This window comes from Leptodactylus fuscus, chromosome 5 (genome assembly GCF_031893055.1).
Source record: "Leptodactylus fuscus isolate aLepFus1 chromosome 5, aLepFus1.hap2, whole genome shotgun sequence".
Taxonomy (NCBI): Eukaryota; Metazoa; Chordata; class Amphibia; order Anura; family Leptodactylidae; genus Leptodactylus; species Leptodactylus fuscus.
In genome coordinates, this window is record NC_134269.1 from 195,316,293 (window position 1) to 195,332,722 (window position 16,430).

The 16,430-nt window shown below is 40.4% G+C and overlaps 1 protein-coding gene across 2 annotated transcripts in view; it reads left to right on the forward strand.

The window, feature by feature from the left end:
* Positions 1-16,430, forward strand: part of ARHGAP26 (Rho GTPase activating protein 26) — a 229,047-nt gene that overhangs the window by 117,385 nt on the left and 95,232 nt on the right. For both annotated transcript variants that reach the window (XM_075275014.1, XM_075275015.1), the window contains exon 18: positions 7,734-7,893. In XM_075275014.1, coding sequence (XP_075131115.1) covers positions 7,734-7,893 — 160 coding nt within the window. The remainder of the gene's footprint in view (positions 1-7,733; positions 7,894-16,430) is intronic.

Sequence of the window (16,430 nt, forward strand, 5' to 3'; positions counted from 1 at the left end):
TTCCCCCCCCTGAGTATCTGCAAATACTTTTTGTCTTTACAAATGGTCTGGTGCAAAGCCTACAAGAATCCTGCTAAGAGTATTGAACACTAGTGTGATAAATATGCAGTGTGACATTTCCAGCTCTTCATTCCAAATTCTGACTGGCCCCACCAGGGACTGAAATCCAAGGGCCAAAGTTGTAATTTGCAAAGCCAAAAAATATGCACTTTTAAACTTTAGAAGCGAAAGAATGATTCTTGCACTTTAACTGTATGTTGTGAAAGAAATGTAGCTCAGTGGGTAACAGTGTTGTCTTGCAGTGCTGGAGTCCTAGGGGTGAATCCTGCCATGGACATCTGCATGGAGCTTGTATGCTCTCCCTGTTTTTGTGTTTGTTTTCTGCGGGTATTGCAGTTTCTTCTCATACTCCAAAGACACACTGATGGAGAATTTAGATTACGAGCCCTACTTGGGACAGTGACTACTCACAATATGTTGGTGCAAGAAATGCGATAGATATAAAGATATTGTGCATTATTGAGCAACCACAAGCACTGAATTTCCGTAGTCTTGCCAAGTACAGAAAATTATCTATAATACAGTGCCAACCTTAGGGCTAGTTCACATGGGGCAAGAGGAGGCTGATTTTGGCGCGGAATCCACCTCAAAATTCGCCCCCTCACAATAGAGGTCTATGTAGAACGCTAGCGATCTTTTTTTCTGGTAGCAGTTTGTTCCCGCTCATGGAAAAAAGAAGAGAGCTTCCCTTTCTTGAGGCGGACGCTGTGGTGGAAATCGCGTCCGCGTCAAGACAATCCCTCCGGACTAGGCCCATTCATTTGGGCCTACTCTGGAGCGGGAAGCCACGACAGTCACAGCTAGCCGCGGCAGGCACATTTTGGTCCTCATTCTGACGTGCTTCCCGCGTCAAAATCAGGACCAATATACGCGGTCACTAGCCATGTGAACTAGCCCTAAGTCACTTTTCTTGCTATAGGTTTGTTTTGAATGTTAGAATATATGTAAACATAGTCCATGAGTTATATTTGGCTCCTGAATTTCTTTGTGGCCTCCACAATCTCATTACTTTGCCCCGACACTTGCCAGTGAGGTTTTCAAATGTCACCACAACAATGGTTATCGCTTTGCCCATTTGTGAAATGCAGGCTTATGTGGACTTGTTTCTTTTGGACCTGCTTTTGTTTTTGAACTAGTGATAAAAAGAAATGTAATCCTGCCACAGAGGCCAAGAGGTCTGCTGCCGCCCTCTACAAGGTCGTACATTGGCTCTTCAAGCTGTAAAAATAAAGCCTGCACATAAAATAAGGCACATCTGGCCGCTAAATCTTTGTCATCTGTGGGGGTCCTGTTTTCTTGTATTTGCTAAATGTGTTTTTGTTTTATTTAATACAACTGTGTATTGCTGCTGAAGACTCAGATGGTAATACCAATGACACACATTTTCTTATATTTCTTTCATTATTATGTCTTGCTTTCTAATTTAACTGGAATCTTTTCAGCGCTAAGGCCCTTTAACATAGAACCATTTTAGTGTCAGAAGTATGCGTACCACACCTGCATCGCCCAATATCCCATTTTCCATTTACAAAGCTTTAGATCACCATAAAACCCAACCCTCTCTACAGTGACTGGCAGGCTGCTGTATATGCACATATACGCAGCAGTTTTTCCAACAGTGCACAAATATATATTTGAACATGATCAGGACCCCTTTAAGGCCAGACTGTGCTTTTAAGGTGTTTAAAAATGTCTTGACACAAAAGGATTTGTATGTGCAAGCTGTACTTGTTTCTTACTAACATACAATTCCTACATTCCCAAACTGTAAAAACACAAAACAAAATGCGATTTGGCGCCTGCAGACTGAGTATTTGGCTCAGGGATGTAAATTGTACAAATCAGCTGCAGCTCTTACCTAGGGACCAACTGCACATGCCCGTGGCCACAAAAATGGCCGCTTAAACGGCAAGTAAGTGGCCATTTTATTGTGACCTGTGGGCATGCGCAGTTGGCTCTGCCCGAGGTCTACAAGTTTGACTACCTGTGCCGAAAGAAGACATGTGAAGAGGCCATTCCCGAAGAAGATGGAGGCGCCGCTGGAGAGTTCTCTAGCAGCATTGGGGACGCCCCCAATGCTGTTTGAGCGCTGGGGCCCGCCCCTAGTGCTGGGAGAGAACTCATTTGCATATCGACGAAAAGCGGGATTTATACTGAACAGTGGCGCGGAGAAGACTTCTAAAGATAGGAGAAGAATAGCCTTTCTTAAGGCTACTCCTACATGTCAACGAGAAGAAAATGTGTTTTAATGGTAGAATCCCTTTAAATTAAGACTATTTGCAAAGTTTGCAGTTCCGTAGATGATGCATTGAACCAAAAAGGGAATGGTAGGTTGCAAAGTTGGATATACTCTTTCAAGAACATATTGTACTGACTCCTGGGTTTTGATCTTGGGGCTTGCTATTTGTAGCTGTTTATTATTTAGATACGCTGCAGGGATGCTGGCCCCTACTGTAGGCCTTTAGTTGGTGAGATAAATGCATTTATCTCCACTTTGCTGGCACGGTGCAGTAGCTAAAGCATCCCGTGGTATGTGTAAGTAAACAGTTGCATTCACCAAGAGCTACTTTTAGTGTTTTGCTGTTTAGCAAAGTATTTATTAAGAGATATATATATATATATATATATATATATATATATATATATATATATATATATTGTAATTTCTAATACTAGCACTTTCTTATGCAAGAAATAGACATGTAGATGTTTGTTAGAGGGGTTGTCCAGGGTTTAGGTTTTTCGGGCATAAATATGATTGTGGGGGCTGAGCTGCAGTACCAGCGCCTGGCCCCTAAACCAGGCATGGCGTCCACTGCTTCCAGCCCTGTACATTGGATCTGTGAAGTAGCCACATCTTAGCCCTCATAAAGCAGATATTTATGTCATGTCCTAAAGAGAGGTCATAAAAACCATGACCACCCCCTTAAATAGGAAACTTCACTGTCACTTGCTATTTTTGTTGCTTTCCTTATGTAAGAAATCTTCTGTAATCTTGGCTTGAGGTTGTCTGTTATTTAGACATGTGTGTCCTGTTAGTCTCTGACTTCTATAGATTTGATCTATTTTAGAGCTATGCGGAAACATTTAGTTACGAGTCGGCTTTCTATGCTTTATTTTAATTTTCTGTAATGATGCCTTTGAGATCTGATGTGTAGACGTATGCTGAACTTTTAACCTCTATAATCCTGTATTTCTAATAAAGCAGTATTTGCCATGGTAACGCATATCCCCGCAGCGCTGTGTAGGTGGGTAAACATAGTCCCCTTCTGTAGGCTTTGTAAGCAATTCTTTATGGCTTTCAAGTCCAAAAATAATTTGTACTACTAGTAGCATGCCTATGGAAGAATCTATATTCCGCTATAGTCTAACCTAGTTGTCCTGGCTCATGTTTCTTTCACATATATGTTGCCCATATAATCACTCCGGTTGGCCTTCTATATCTTCCTTTCATGTAAAGCATTGAAGGACAGAAAGTTAAAGGGGTTCTCAAACCTTTCAAAGTTGGTGGCAAGTGCTTAGAAGGGGCTTTAGTACTTGTGTGAATGCTGCCTTTTCAGTATTGAAATTGGGTTACAGGCTGATTTCTACTTAAAGTATCGCAGTTTTTCACAGTATTTTGTTTTAACTTGGATACTTGCTTAAAGGGGTTGTCCAGGAATGTGCTATTGATTGTTGTGGCCTCTTCACTGCTTACCAAGGACAACCCTTGATATTGTGGCTCCTTCTCATTCATTTCACACTTAAAAGATAGCTAAAATTTTATTATAATTTGTAATCTATATAATCTGTTCTATAATTCTGTAAGCCTTCATATGTGGTGTCCTTTTTCTGCTGCTATTAATCACATTATGGCTTCAGCACATTTTACATTTGCCTCTGAGACAAGTGGGATGTACCGTCAGGAGCAGTCTGCCACCCTCCCCTATCTATTATAACTATTCAGTCAGGAGTAACTGTACAACAGTAAACAAATAGCTGAGAAAAGTCCAAGTGGCCATAATATAGGAGATCCAGGAACACTGCAAATGTATGCAGGTATGACGCAGGAAAAGAGCATTCTATGAGCACTGTCGGGAAAACTGCTTGCTGGCTGTGAATAATATCCCATCTGTAATCATGCAAGCAGTCAGAAGTAGATACAAGTACATAGTAGACTTTTCTTACATTGTGAGATTTGCAGAATCTTTGCACAAAAAAATCAGTTTGCAGATGTGCGTGTGTAGGCTGTGAGTAGAATCGACCCCTCCCCTTTCCATTCACTGCATGAAGTAAGAAAATGACTTCCCCCTCTGCTAACTGTGAATCCAGCTTGCAACTATGGAGACAAAACTTGGCTAGTAACAGGGAGTGAATTGTAAATCAGCTAGGGAGACTCCAAGTGGCAGGAACAAGAGTATTTTCAGGTAGAAAGCAGCCACGTTTGTAATTTAAAGTGCATTACATTTTGGTCCAGAATCTCATGCTCTATAAAGTGAGACTAAGTTGTCTGAAAAGTTAGTGCCTGTGTAAGTAATGCAAACTAATAAATACTTGGTCTGGAGGGCATCAATCACCCCCCCCCCCCCCCCCCCCCCCTTAAAAAGCACAGACCATTACGGAACACGACAATTGTTTGTTGCAGGGGAGGACTATTTCCCCCCCCCCTTTATGTGTCGGATTGTTTCTCCATATTTACTTTGAATTGTTATTGTGTTGCTGTTGTTTTGTTGATTGTTTGATTTTATGTTAAGAAAAATTAGTTAATAAAAATTATCTGATTTAAAAAAAAAAAAGGATTGGTAAAATTCAAGGCTGAAAGCAGGCCAGTGTGTACATATGTCTACATGCTTTTCAAAATAACTACAGCTAGGGGGCAACACGGTGGCTCAGTGGTTAGCACTGCAGCCTTGCAGCACTGGAGTCCTGGGTTCGAATCCCACCAGGAACTACATTTGCAAGGAGTTTGTATGTTCTCCCCGTGTTTGTGTGGATTTCTTCCCATTCTACAAAGACATACTGATGGGAAAAAGAATGTACATTGTGATCCCTATATGGGGCTCTCAATCTACATAAATAAATAAATAACTACAGCTAAATCAGTTTCGTTGTTAGTAGCCTTGCACTAAGGGTATGTTCACATTATGGAATTTGGTGCTGAGTTTGAGGCAGATTTTGCTGCAAAATCAGCCCCAAATTCTAGTATGAAGAGATTGAAGCATAACATGGGGAAAAAGTAAGTATCCTGCTTGCTCTGGCTGAGGATCGCACTAGCGATTCAGCCGTAGAGTCCACTATTTCTGATTCTTCATTTTCTGCAAACTGATCCAGAACTAACAGTAAAACGCTTTAGCTCCAGTTAATCTGAAACTGTGCCAGTGTACATGTAGCGCAGCTTCGGCCTCATCACGCGCAAACCTTGTCCATGAAGTGTCTGCAATGTATGATCCTAGCCATATATAAAAGGTTTTTTTTTTTTTTTTTGTGAAGAACTAGTTTCATTCACAGACTGTTTGTACACGGACAATTATATTGGCTAAAACTCGGAGTCTTTGGCCAGTGTAAGATCACAGTCTTGCAAATGGAATTTCTGGGAACCATTTCCTTTTAGTCCTACTTAATTTTTAAGTAAACATACAGAAGTTTAGAGAAATATTTTAATTTTTGTGTAGTACATATAATTGAGTTTTTTTTTTGTGTTTTTTTTTTAAATGGGGCAGTTAGAAGATAGTAGGGGAATATATTAAGAATAGCATATACTAATGATGATGAATCTGCCAGGCGGTATAAGACGATGCCCCCTTCATGCTAATCTTCACTAGGTCCATTTTATAGAAAAGTGCCCAAAACATTGAAAGTTATGATTTATGGAGTAAAATTGGTAATAACTTCCCACCATTGTAACTACAATGCAGATGCCTTTATTAGGATTTTCTGCCTCTATTTCTTTCATAAAATATTCCTACATATTTCTCTTGAGGTTTATAGGCAGAATAAGCTAGCAATAGAATATTTAGTGATGGAATTGAGTCCGGGTTTCGGCTTGTTGTGCTGGGTTCCATCTGGCACTTTTGCTGTGCTATGTTATAATCGCCTTTTTGTTTCTGTACACTGAAAATATATTTTTATATTATTTCTAATGAGCTGACTGCCAAATACTGAACAATCCAGGACCTTCTTACCTCTTCCTTGTTTCTGTTTCTAACAACTTTATGAGACTTTAAAGAATAAAGCTAATAATGATTCACATAGAACGACTTAAAGGGATTTTCCCATCTTCGAAAAAGATGACATTTCATTAGGATATGACTGCCAGATCTGCCATGATGTTAAGAATGAAGGCTGTGCAAATTTGGCTTTTTTTATTGTTTATTTTTTTGATCACTTGACTCGAATTGGGCTTTGCACAGGCTGTGGCAACGAAAGGACAGCATCACTAGGACCCCACAAATCAGAAAGTGATGACATTAACTTATGTAAGGGAGAAACCCCATTTAAAGAGGACCTTTCATCACCCCAAGCCTGTGCAGCTTTCTGCCCCATGTTATAGATGCAGCTGCACAGACTCTGGGGCACTTTGCATTATCTCTGTAGCCCCCCTCGTTGTGGAGCTCTGAGCCCCGTTAATTCTGGCGCACTATATGTTAATTAAGCCCTTCAGTGTCAGAAGAGCATTTCTGACAGTGAAGGGAGCAGCTACATCAGTCTGACACTGTCCAATTAGCAGAGGACAGTGTCAGTGTTTGGGGGTTTCATTTTATCAATTTGACTGCCTGTACAAGTCTAATACCTCTACTTCAATTATCTATGGGTGTGTAGTTTGTGTTTTTAATCACCTTTAACCAGGATATGTTTACATTTTTCGAGTATATCAATAACATTTAGTTGATGTAGACTTGCTCAGATCCTTCTGTCTCTTCATGTAATCCCAGACGGACTGGATGTTCAGACGAGAGCTCTGCGGGGGTCATATCCTCATTTCCAGGATGACTCCTCCAAAGATCAGTCACACCCAATATTGACGCGATTTAGATTTCTCGTTTTTTTTCCCACTCCATTTTATTAATTAACAAAAATAAACTATTAACACTTCTATTTCTAAAGGCATTGTCCCTTTGCAGCACATATGCCTAAAACTTTTGCACATCACTCTATGTAGTGTGGTGTTAACTAATGCTGAAAGCTTAATCTCTGAGCAACAATGGGACATTTACACACAAGCATGGCTAGTATGTGTATTAGAAGGTGTATTGCGGTCCACTTCATCTGCATTCCCGCAGTGTCATGGCGTGCCAGATTTCACAGTCGTTTGAAGTGGACATGAGCCAGTCAGCACATTTGCCAAAAACTGTAACTTCCATGTTAATCATTAAAATGTTCTATTTTAGGTGTTTTTACAGAGCCAGTTATAGATTTCATTTTGGATAAGAAATGTTGCACCAGGTTTCACATTATTTTATGGTAGCCTGAATAAACTTGTAGTTTTCCACTGACGCTCCACAAAGCAATGATTATGACATGTACTGTACAATCGTTCTTTAGGATATTTTCCATATCTGCAACATATGTCTGTCTGTCTGTGTATATACTTATATGGTGTAAATAGTATTGTTATTGCTGAAAACACATTTTTGGGGGAACATTGGCTATAGTCACAATGTATCGACTCTTCATAAATTTCTTCTTATTTTCAGTGTTGCTGCTAATCACAAGCAAAACTTGATGACCGTTGCCAACTTGGGTGTAGTTTTTGGACCTACCTTACTACGCCCCCAAGAAGAGACTGTAGCAGCCATCATGGATATCAAATTCCAAAATATTGTCGTGGAAATAATTATAGAAAACCATGAAAAGGTAAAATAACAGCTTTTATGTTCCAATGTTTGTCTTACATGTAGTCTTGTTTTTAATCTGTTGTACTCCCTTAGGGTATGTTCACATAGCAATAATCTATACCAGAAAAATCTAACATGCATTTTTGCTCAGGAGCGGTAGTAGACATGTCAAGCTTCAGATTTCAGCCTTGCTTTGCAGTTTTCAACTGACATGGATTGTCAAGTTACCCTTATGTTGCCCAGTCATGGCAAGGTGTAAAGACTAAAAAAAACACTTTCACTTTCTTTTGCTAATTTCAGGCATTTTGCAAAAAGTAATGTGAAGGGCATGTTGTTGAAGAAAAAAAAGGATAACTTTATTTATTTTATTTATTTATTTATATCATTGACTCAGTCTGCACGGTGATGGGCACAAATGACTAAACTGCAGGCTGGTTTGATGATTTTCTTAGGTATTAGATCAACCATTAACTTTAGTGTTCCTTTTGAGTGCCATTTTTTTTTTTTTTTTTTTTAAAACATGTCACTTCACTTGCTAAAATCTTTGAGCAGCATCTTTTCTTTACTACATTGAGGTGCCTTATATGACTTGACCTAGCAGTCAAATTTTTTAACTACCCCATAGACATGCCCACTGGGTTATGCTGAGGGTACTGTCCATGTGTTTTCAGTGTGGACACTTGGCAATGTCTTAAGTTGAAATCTGATCCATTGATTTTGGTCAGAAATCCACATAGGCATTAGTCATCTGATTCTTCCAGAATCTGAGGGTTTGGATTACGTTTCCTTTAATGTATATGGGCATCTTTAAACTTTTAAAAGAACTGCCAGAGTGTTACTCAAAAACTAAAGGAACTGTCAGATTCTCTAATTGTTCTCTCCTGATGTGTCTTTTAGTAAATACTTGTATTCCCTATGAGAAAAGAATTGAAACCTCTTTTCTTACATATTTGTGTTTATTATCCCTCTTAGATACTCATGAATAGATGGCCAGTTTATTGTGACAGTTTGCCAGATGGGTGTGTCGCTACACAATCTCACACTGACTGCACAGATTGTGTCGTACGTAATGTTAGACTGTACAGAAATATGCCCCCATCTTGTAATAGATTGCTAGTAGTAGTAACTTTACGTTCACATCTGTGTTTTTTTTATTTCCGTTTCTCTGGCCCATTGGAGAAATTGATTTACACAAATGGAGCCATGGGGACACATTGGCTATTATAGTAAGGACCTATGGGTGGTTTAGAGCCCAAAACTGCACTAACTGGTTCCCTTTAAAGCAAGATCAAAATCTGCCAAGTAAAACTAGACTATATGAACTGTATCTACTATAGATTCTGCAGAGCATTTGACAGGCAGCATAATTGTGCATCAGAACACTTCTCCTGTATCACAATAGGGAATTTCTTTTTATGTAAGTAGTATTTTCTTGGATGTAGATTCACTGTAAAGTTTGTTATAAACAGATGTTTCTCGCTGGTTTTGTTTTCACAAATGTTACTTTAGTTTTTTGTTTTTTTTTTTTTAAATCTTCTACTTTATGATCTGATCAATTTTCCAAGCAAACAATATCTGCAACTAATCAAGTGAATATAGTCTATGTTCATAGATAGTTGGAAAATAATGTAGCAGTCGTCTGGGCAGACGAAACTGACTTACATGATATGGTGGATGGTGATAATGGTGGGTCACAAGTGTCGGAGCGCTGATTCCATTCACGATTCACTCCGTCCCCTCCCTTCGTTCCTGATCTCGCAGGTAGTTAAAGGGGTATTCCCACCTCACATACTCATCAGTCTTTACTGCTGTAAAATCTTCTTTCTTCCTGGTTTCTTGCATCATTTAGTGGGTGGGGTTTCAGCTGTTTGACAGCTGTCTATTACTAAGCTGGGGCCTAGGGTTAGCCAGTAAAAAGGTTAATACTAACCCTCCATTATCACCCCAGTACCCACTGCCACCAGGGATACTGGAAAGAGTCAGATAACTTCCAGTCTGAAGTGAGGATTGGGTGTACATATGCTGCCATACTTATGTTATGGGAAAGAATCCCCTTCTAAATCTACCCATTTACAGAGACGAAGAGTCAGTACGGCCCCTAATTCTGTGTGTACAAAGTTACCCCTGCTGGAAGATTCAAAAGTCCTATAAAGTTTGTATTGTTCTAACCCCTTCCATCTTCTACTGTACAAGCTTGCATCAAGGAAGGGGTTAAGTAAAAAGGTATAACAAAACACTATAAGGTCTGAATGCACCACGCTTTCTTTGTAGTCTGTAAATATAGATACAAAAGTCTTATATTTTTAACCAAAGATGCAATATAACAGTAAAACCATTAAGATTTATATAACCTAGATATATTCTAATGCAAGGCTAAGTTCACATCTGCGCTGGAATCTCTGAGACTACATGGCAGAAACTGCAGAATATCAGCAGAGAGAAAAGTCCTGCATGGATGACTCCTCTCCCACTCACTTTCAGTTTTAAGACCCTGGACACGCGGTGGAACCCATTAAGTCAATGGGGTCCTCCAGAGTCTGTGTGTAACCACTGTTTTAGTAGTCCAGCTGTTCGTTGTCCGGGTCCACCAGGGTCAGCCATGCGCAGATGTGAATCTAGCCTTAGAAAGCTACACAATCATTCAGAATCCTGTGCAAAGCGGAAGACCAAGTTTAAATAACATTACATCAATACCGTGTAATAAGAAAAATTCTTTAAAATATGTGAACGATAATAGAGTAGTGATCATAATATTATGCACTGACTCCTTCGTGTGGTTTCTTTCTTTTTCTTTCTTTCTTTCTTTCTTTCTTTCTTTCTTTCTTTCTTTCTTTCTTTCTTTCTTTCTTTCTTTCTTTCTTTCTTTCTTTCTTTTTCTCTTTCTCTTTTTCTCTCGTTCTCTCTTTCTTTTTTTCTTTTTCTTTAAGATTGAATCCAAAAATTTAGACATTGTTTTGACAGTGCATTCTCATACACTGGGCATAATGCCAGAGCATCAGGGACCAGATTACACACAGTAGATTAGTAGAACCACAAGGACAAATGATTTGACAGAATAAATCCAAGATAGAGCCATTAAACATGTAATTAGACCAAGAGCATTATTAAAATGGGGTGTTTATGCATGCGCGGTGCCAAGAAGCATATAGATATTTTCAAAGGGCTTCTGCAGGAAAGATTGGAGGATACAGTGGCATCAGCTTAAAAGTTCATTATTGATTACGTGAAACTTGAACTTGCATTTTAAGACCAATAAATCTGAGGCTGATCAATGCGAGCTTGGCTCATAGTTCATTTAGGGGCACTGACAGATCAATGTGTGGTCTCTGCGTACATCAGCTGAGAGGCAGCAGAAAATTATAGCCTGCCTATGATCCCTGTGTATGCAAACAGTGTACAAAGCAATGAGCAAAGTTGATTCATTACAAGCTATTGTTAATGAAACTTCAACTCTCCTTTCCAAATTTCTGATGGTGTTACCAATAAGAGTAATAAGCTGAGCACTCAATTGAGACTCTCCAATGACTCTTTCTCCTTGAAATCTTCAATGTATCAATTTACTGTAGTCTTCCTGTTTGCTTTCATTATCCAGATTGTCTTGGCAATGTTTTTCTTGGCCACCAGCCTAATCTCTTCAGAGAAATGTGGTTAGTCAGTATTTGCTGAGTACATTGTAGGTGCTTAAATTTTCTTTTTTTTCCTCAAATGAGCATTTTGATCATTTTAATAAATGACTAGTAGTTTTGGCCTGAAAAAGCAGGAATTAGACCTACCGGAGGTTGCCCTCTTGACCTCTGAGAGGGACGGGAAGATAGAGAGGTTAAAGGTCTCCCAGCTCAACTTCCCTGTGGATACACACACTATATTATTTGTTACATCACATACACCCCATAGCCATATCTTCTAAAAGAAGTAATGCAAAGGGGATGGTATACCAGGGTGCTGTCATGAAGGTCTACTGGAACCACAATTAGCGGTGGGTCTAATTGCTGCTTTCCAGGACGTCCCCCATGACAGCACCACTGGAGCAGTACCAAATTACACCAGTCAGGGAGGCTATTGCTTGTAGAACCTTGCATCCAAAGCCAGTATCCTGGAAAGAATATCCAGTCTATAATGCTTAATAAAGGTATGAAAACTAGATCATGTAACAGCCTTACAAATCTGATCAACGGAAGCTTCCCCTCTCTCTGCCCAGGAAGAGGCCACCGCCCTAGAGGAGTGTGCATTGATTCCTTCTGGAGGAGGGAAGATCCTTTACAATATAGACTTGTTTGCTTAAAGTTCTTATCCATCTGGACAGGGTGCTTTTAGATGCCTTCTTACCTCTGTTTTTTCCTGAAAAGAGGACAAATAAGCCCTGATCTTTCCGTAAGGGAGCAGTTTCTTTCAAGTAATGAAGAGCTATCCTCCTTACTTCTAGACAACAGAACGCCTCCTCTTATGGGTTTTTGGGAGCTGAGCAGAAAGAGGGTAACACAATCTCCTGATTTTCTGTGAAAAGTAGAAGCTACTTCTGGTATAAAAGATGGGTGTAGGCTAAGTATAACCCTGTCCTCCATAATTCTTAAATATGGCTGTCGTATAGACAAGGAGTGAATCTCCCCAATTCTTATTCTTATTCTTATGGTAGAGTTGGAAGGGACCTCAAGGGCCATCGGGTCCAACCCCCTGCGAGTGCAGGTTTTCCTAAATCATCCCAGCTATATGTTTATCCAGATTCTGCTTGAAGATTTCCATTGATGGAGCGCCCACCACCTCCCGTGGCAGCCTATTCCACTCTCTCACTACCCTCACTGTCAGAAAGTTTTTCCTAATGTCTAATCTGTATCTCTTTCCCTTTAGTTTCATCCCATTGCTTCTTGTACTTCCTTGTGCTAATGAGAATAGGGTAGATCCCTCTGCACTGTGACTACCTTTCAGATATTTGTAGACTGCTATTAAATCTCCCCTCAGCCTTCTCTTCTGCAAACTAAACAGTCCCAGTTCTTTTAGCCGCTCCTCATAGGACATGGTTTGCAGACCTTCCACCATTTTGGTTGCTCTTCTCTGGACTTGCTCCAATATGTCGATGTCTTTCTTGAATTGAGGCGCCCAGAACTGTACACAGTATTCCAGGTGTGGTCTGACCAGGGAAGAGTACAGCGGAATAATGACCTCTCTTGATCTAGATTCAATGCTTGTCTTAATACATCCCAGAATTTTATTAGCCTTTTTTGCAGCAGCACCGCACTGTTGGCTCATGTTGAATTTGTGATTCTCCTAGCAGACATAATTGCTACCAGAAAGGCTGTTTTTAATGTTAGAATGTTTAGGTCTAGAAAATCTATAGTTTCAAAGGGGGGAGGAACTAAAGCTTTATGGATTAGGTTTAAATCCCAAGGTGCTATATATCTTCTAATTGAAGGCTTCAGTCTAGAAATCGCCTGAAAGAATCTTCTGACCCATCTATGTTCTGCTAGACTAGAATAGTAGAAGTGACTCAATGCAGAGATTTGTACTTTTAGGGTACTGGGAGAATAGGCCTTTATTAAATCCTGCCTGCAAGAAATCAAGGATTATTATTGTATTTGGATGGAATGGATCAGGGATATTTTCGGAAGCTGCCAGGAGGAGAACTTCTTCCAGATCTTTTTATAGATCGCAGAAGTTACTTTTTTATTACTTTTGATTGAGAGTGACAATGACTTCATCTGATAACGCTCTCCTCCTCAGGACGTCCCTTTCAGGATCCAGGCCGTTAGTTTCAAAGTCTCTAGATCTGGGTGTTGCAGTGGTCCCCTGAGACAACTTTTCCCATCTCAAGGGAAGAGGAACTTGGTCCTCCAGGACCAGCTGTTTTAGGACGGAAAGCCAACTTCATTTGGGCCAAGACAGAAACACCAGGATCAATCTTGCCTTTTCCCTTTAATAGTTTTAGAACCAAGGGTATCAGAGGAAACGGACGGAAGGCATATGCCAGCTCCATGTCCCAGTCTTGAGAGAGTGCATTTATTATTGCCTCTTAACCTTCTTTTGATGGGGAAAAAAAACTCCTTATGCCCCTTTCACACCTGCAGTCGTTGTCCAGTTTGTGCAATCCAGACGGTTTCCGTCTTTAGCCCCACGAAACTGGACAGGTAACAGAAACCCGGCGGTCAGTTTTAAAACCCATTCACTTGAATGGGTTTGTAAAGGTGACAGCCTGTGCGCGTCTTCTGCCTGTCCGTGGGGAAACTTTTTTTTTTTTTATCTAGACACAAAGTCGGACATGCAGAACTTTGTGTCCAGTTAAAAAAAAACAAAAAACAAACCTGTTTCTCTGTGCACAGGCAGAAGACGCACACGGGTGGTCAGCTTTGCAAACCCATTCAAGTAAATGGGTTTTAAAACTGACCACTGGGTTTCCGTCTCCTGTCCAGTTTGGTGGGGCAGAAGACAGAAACCGGCCGGATTGCACAAACTGGGCAATGAGCGCAGGTGTGAACCCCTCTCACTTCAGTGTCCTCTGAGGATGCACAGAGGTCTACCTCTGGGATCCCTCACTTGAGTATTGATTTAGGGACCAAGCCTCGGAATATAGCCTCTTGCGGCTGAGGAAGTCTGCAGACAGGTACTATAAGCCCTTTATGTGCACTGCTGTAAGGAAGGGAACGTTCAAATCTGCTTAAATGACGATTTCTGTGGCTAAGGCCTGAAGGTGAAGGCTTGTTTGGTTCCTCCTTGGTGACGAAGAAAGGAGACCACCACGACATTGTCTGACATCATCACCTGGTGTGATTCGTGCAGAAGATTGCCTGACTTTTTCAGAATCTCCAAGTCAGCCCTCAGCTCCCTGAAATTCAAGGAGCTGCTCCGAATGTGTGAAGACCATAGACCTTGAAGATAAGTGCCCTTAATAGATGCATCCCAGCTATTCCAATGGCATCTGTGATTATGACAGTCTGAGGACATAGGTACCAAAACACTCCCTTGCACAGGTTTACTGGATCGAGCTACCACAGAAGGGCAGTTTTTACTTGCTGGGAAACCTGAATTCTGCTGTCCAGAGAACTCTGACACCATCCCAATTTGAAAACAGAAGGTTTTGTAAAAGTCTGCTCGAATACAAGAGATCATGAGACCTAAGGCTCCATTCACACTAACGCTGGCGTTTTTTGTGCTTATTTTGGCACATAGCGCCGCGTAAACGCGACCGCAAAATAGCGCGGCGCAAACGCGGCGCTATGTGCCAAAATAAGCACAAAAACCGCCAGCGTTACTCAGTGTAAATGGAGCCTAAGACTCTCATCCCTGAACTGGAGAACGTTCTGTTTTTCTTTGAGAAGAAAGGATGTCTGAGAGTAGAATTTAACAGTACTCCTAAAAAAGGTTACTTAACCCGAGGGTAAGAGGTGAACTTTCTCCCAGTTTATAATCCATCCCAAAGATTCTAGCAGAGATAGGACAGAATTTCTGTGTTTGTTTGATCAGCTCCTCCCTGGACTTGGAGATCAGGAGGAAGATGTTGAGATAGGGACCAATTAGAGTATTTTGAGACCTTAGGAAGGCCATAATTTCCACCACTATTTTTGTAAATACCCTTGGTGCAGATGATATCCCAAAGAGCAGGCAGCGGAAGTGATATAGTGATGGGTCCTTCCTCCTATCTGATTTGCAAACCTTCGAAACTTCATGTAAGATGGATGAATCAGCACATGATAATATGCATTCTTGAGCTTTATTTTACACATCATCGCATCTGGACGTATCAGGGGAATCGTAGATCTTATAGACTCCATCTTTAATCTTGAGTATTTTACCCACTTGTTGTGTGATGAAAAGGATGGCGCACTCCTTGAATGCAAAGACTCAGATGGTAAATTCGACATTTTTTTTATTAGGATATCGCGTGTCGGGGCTTAGTGTGATTTCTATATGTATACAATTGTATTTTTTGTTTTTTCTTTGTTGCTCAACTTAGATCTGACGAAGGGGCACATGTCTTCACACTAAGCCCTGAAACAGGTTCTATTTACACGAGATCTGACGAAGGGACACATGTCTTCACACTAAGCCCTGAAACGCGTTCTATTTACACGAGATCTGACTAAGAGGCCCATGTCTACACACTAAGCCCTGAAACGCGTTATTCTAATAAGTAAGTGTCGAATTTTCTATCTGTGTCTTTGCATTCGAGGAGTGTGCCACCCTTTTCATCATGTAAAACTAATGGAAACTGTCCTGAAAAAAAGGTTGTAAAGCCTTGTAAAACCAGCTTGTTGGACCTGAAATATTATGGACTTAGTGTTCAACTGTGTCACAGAGTGCTAGATGCAGGTGACGCTGCGGGTATTATTTTATAATTAATGTAGTTATTTTATGTGGATTTTTCATTCCTTGGATGGTTTGTATAAACATCAGTACTGCGGTATGTTACCTAAATGATAAGGTGTCCTGTTAGTATAGAGAGCGGATGGTTTTTGTGAAGGTTACATTACAAGGTTATCTGTATTGATTTAGTTGATTATCTGAGAGTAAGGCAGATGCCGACATTCTCTATCTCCTCAGAATATTACTTGTCAAAATTATGATTTA